General features: G+C 36.2%; 1 protein-coding gene across 1 annotated transcript in view; it reads left to right on the top strand.

The window, feature by feature from the left end:
- Positions 1 to 4,089: 4,089 nt before the first annotated feature.
- The window catches only part of LOC110317558 (olfactory receptor 1B1), a 2,331-nt gene continuing 1,886 nt past the window's right edge, over positions 4,090 to 4,534 (top strand). The window contains 1 exon segment of the mRNA XM_021192043.1: positions 4,090 to 4,260. Coding sequence (XP_021047702.1) covers positions 4,090 to 4,260 — 171 coding nt within the window.

The raw sequence follows: 4,534 nt of genomic DNA, 5'->3' as shown, positions 1-4,534 counted from the left end.
TTACCCTAGTCATTTTCTTTAAGTTCTCAACCTTAATTCTTTTTTAAAAAAGATTTATTTATTTTATGTATTATGAGTTCACTGTTTCTGTCTTCAGACACAACAGAAGAGGGCATCAAATCCCATTACAGATGGTTGTGTCCCACCATGTGGATGCTGGAAATTGAACTCAGGACCTCTGGGAGAGCAGTCAGTGTTCTTAACCACTGAGCCATCTCATCAGCCTCAACCCTAATTCTAGTTCTGCCTCTCATTGTTTCAAAATCTTGTCCTCTTACTTTATTTATTAAAACACTCTTAAATTAAAAAATACAATTTGTGTGTAGTTATATTCAACCTGGTGTTTGCAAGCATCATGACATGGTTTAATCAAGTGAATTAATATAACCATTATTTCAAATGCTTATTTTCTAATAAAAACACTAAATACACCTTAAATTATTTTTATTGGTTATTTTATTTATTTACATTTCAAATATTGTTCACTTTCTCAGTTTCCCCTCTGCCACACCCCCATCCCCTCAAATTATTTTTAAGAATGTTATGCATTATTATTAATTTAGTCACTATGTTGTACAATAGATTTCTTGAACTTATTTCTACTATTTACTGAAGGTTTGTATCATTTTGAAAGTTTTAAATTATTTCTTTAATTTTTGAAAATTGAAATACAATGTTTCAATTAACATGTCATTGTTCCCTTGACCTTCTCTGCTATTATGAGGTCTTCTGTTTCTTTAATGTGTCTATTAAGTCTGCACTCTCCTGACATCTCTCATTTCTATTCTCATTTACTATATTGCATTCTTTGTTATCTATTCTCCTTAGTTCTTCTCTTCATTCCTTCATGTCTGTTGCTGACACTTAGATGCCTTTTAGTCATTTCTCAAATAGAAAGCTCACATAAGCTTTCTAAAAGTATGGAATTTTAGAAGAAAGTTTAAGAGAATATACTATTTCATTTAAAAAGTTTATCATTTGCATAAAGCATTCCCCCTGTGAACACAGACAGGTACATATGCACACCCACTAAGTTACATCTAATGTTACAGACACTCACTCTGTAACATCCATACATCATCCACTTGGAATGCCAGCTGCTGTCTGAATAAAATAAATGACTGCTTTATTTTCACTTGGAAGTGTTTTGATATGTCAGGCCTTGGGATTTTATTATCTTCTTAGCAATCTTTCTATGACTTCAGTCCCTCCACAATTCCATCCAAGGCTTAAATAAGACCAGCTACAAGTAAGACTCACTTTCCCTTTGCTCATATTTATAGTACACATTTAGTATTTTAATCTAATATTTATTCTCTATTCTTTTCATGCCATAGCTTCTCTGTGGCCTTTTTTGTGGAGTTGTCTTCATGTCTTATCAAAAGTTAGCAATCCATTATTGTAGAAGAGATGAATCAATCAATAAATGAATGGCTAAGTAAGTGGGTGGTTTCCATGGTATGTGACTTTCTGCTATGTTAATTTAGTATATCAAAATTCAGATAGTCAAAGTACTTCTCTAAAATCTCATTTTTCATTTAGGGATATGGAATTCTTAAAAATATCATTTAAAAACGATCTCTCCAAACTCCCCATTTTTCTTTTCTCATTCCTCTTAAGAATTTGAGAAGTGGGGATTCCATTTTTCAAGTACCATGTAAAATAAAAGTTGCACTGTGTGAAAAACTACTTGATAATAACTCTATTCTTGATTTTCATGTGACTAACATCTAAAATCTGCTCTGCAATTCCCTTTATCCTTCCTGGTTCCTGCATTTCTAACTCTCTAGTATATACAATTCTCAGCTTTACTGCACATTGCACTTTCCATAGTAAAGGGCACAAATCCTCAACCCTTTGCTGTAACAGTTGGTTTGCATAGATATGTGGACTTCTGACTTATTATTATTCAGCAGTAAGTTCCTCTGTGAGGATTTAGGATGGACATAGTATGGTAGGTTGCTTTTGAGGAGGCTCTAGTTAAAGGGACTGGAAAAGCAAATGAATCTAAGACAAAAGGGATAACCCTGTAGCATTATGAAAATAGCTAGCAGATAGAGTTTTCAGATACATTTATGAGTGGCTTGTCTGTCCTGTCATCCAAGTCTGTCATGTCTTCAGTAAAAGTCTTATCATCTAGTTAGGATGGACAACCAAGAATATAACAATATCCTATTGTGTGCTTCTTGGGTCTCCTTGATCAACAACTCATAGGAAGGTATCCCATGCTTGATACTGATATTTTCTTTTAATATACAATACCTTTTGGGTGTGACATTGTCCATTTATGCAGCATATCTCTGTTTAAACTACTTTAAAAACTATATTGTATTCCTTTTAAAAAACTAAATTATATTCCCTTGTCCCCACCCACACTTAAACCTTTTACCCTCAGTATTGATGCCATGCTAATTTATATCACATATGCTCTACTATCCCCTTAAGCTACATCTTTTACTTGGGTTGCAAGATAGTGGTTTTCATATAGCTTTTTTAATACAATCATCATTTTGGTGCATCCTTCTTTTGACCCCTCATATCTTCCCACCCCCTCCATGCTTATAATGATTATTTTCCACTTTTTGTTTTTGAAGATGTTAAACATAATATATAACAAGGGATTAATCCTGTCATTTGTTCACTATTAACTGATTCATAATGAATAGATTTGGGGTATATTTCCAGATTTGAAAACTTTGGTAGAGTTCACTTATGGGCTTTTTGTGCAGTTTAAAGTCTGTAAATTCCTGAGAAGTGTTACACTTACTTTCTGAGGAATTCTAATGTGTTTACCCATCAGAATATGTTTTTCTTTTTAATTGCTTAGTCTAAGGAATAAATATATTTTGCAGATTAGCATTAGTCACTCTATGTATGGCACAGATCCACAACTGAATTCCTATGGGAAATGTTTTCCAACACATGTAGTAAAAGCTGAGAGGCTAAAGTTTCCATGTGTTTTCTCACATTGAGTATTGATATTCATAGCACATAGAACTAAGTCTATATCAGCATCTATCTGCACTATATCTTGGTTGTGTACCACCATCTTTGAAAGTTTAGCCTATGGAATGTCTGGAATTCATTTGGTAGTATCTATTTCCTGCACTACACAGGTCAAAGATCTTATACTCTAAACCACATGGAATGTTATTACTCAAGATTCATATTCATGTCATCAACCATTTATTTATTTATTTGTTTGTTTTTTCGATACAGGGTTTCTCTGTGTAGCCCTGGCTGTCCTGGAACTTACTCTGTAGACCAGGCTGGCCTTGAACTCAGAAAGCCGCCTGCCTCTGCCTCCCACATGCTGGGATTAAAGGCGTGCGCCACCATGCCCAGCATGTCATCAACCATTTATTACCCTTGTATTTTCTTTGCATTGGATGGAGCACAAGGTCCCCAATGAAGGAGCCAGAGAAAGTACCCAGGGAGCTGAGGGGTCTGAAGTCCCACAGGAGGAACATCAATATGAACTAAGCAGTACCCCCAGAGTTCCTTGGAACTATACCACCAATCAAAGCAAACACATGTTAGAACTTGTGGCTCTAGCTATATATGAAACAGAAGATGGCCTAGTCAATTATAGATGGGAGGAGACGCCCTTGGTCCTGTGAAGGCTCTATGCCCCAGTATAGGGGAATGCCAGGACCAGGAATGAGAGTGGGTGGTTGGGGAGCAGGGGGGGGGGAATGGGATAAGGGAGTTTTTGAGGGGAAACTAGGAAAGGGGATAACATTTGAAATGTAAATAAAGAAAATATCTAAAAATGATCTCAATATTTCCTCAATATTAGTTTCTGGACAGAGAGAGAAGAAGGGAGGGGGAAGGAAGAAGAGAGAGATGAGAGGGAGAGACAATGAACTAGAAAGATATATAAGGTGTGAGAGATCATGAAGCTCACACATAAGGCTACATTGTGTGCTGAGTAGACACAATATGGAAAGAGCAAATGAAAACTGATAATGAAAGTTGTGTGAAAGAGAGATTAGATTGCTTGGATTTGATTCTGAAGCTCCTGTCTATTTAATCATGGAGTCATGTGTCTAAAGGTTACTCTGGAGTCACTGTGGAAGATCTATCAGAATGGCTATGCTGGTGACCCAGTTCTTTTTCTTTTATGCATTTGGAGCGACAGATACACTTGTCATTGCTGTCATGACTCTGGGTCACTATGTGTCTATTTGTGACCCTCTGCACTATGCTTTGGTGATGAATCGACAAATCTGTGCCTGCTTACTAGCCTTGAGCTGGTTGGTATCCATAGCGCATACCATGTTGCATGTGGGGCTCATCCTGCCTCTGTGTTGGGCTGGAGATGCTGGGGGCAGTGTTAAACTTCCTCACTGAGGAATTCCTTCAGGTGTTGGTTTGTACACTGGGCTAATATTGGCAAACTAAGATACAGGGAAAAAAGAGAAAAACTAGGTAATCTCAAGACAATTCAAGAAACTTCATTCTAAAAAGCTAGCTAGTTGGAAGGAACCATTTCTTTATATGTTTCTTTTTCTTTTCTTTTCTTTTCTTTTTT

Source organism: Mus pahari, chromosome 3, assembly GCF_900095145.1.
Source record: "Mus pahari chromosome 3, PAHARI_EIJ_v1.1, whole genome shotgun sequence".
NCBI lineage: Eukaryota > Metazoa > Chordata > Mammalia > Rodentia > Muridae > Mus > Mus pahari.
This window is presented reverse-complemented; position numbering and strand designations above follow the sequence as displayed.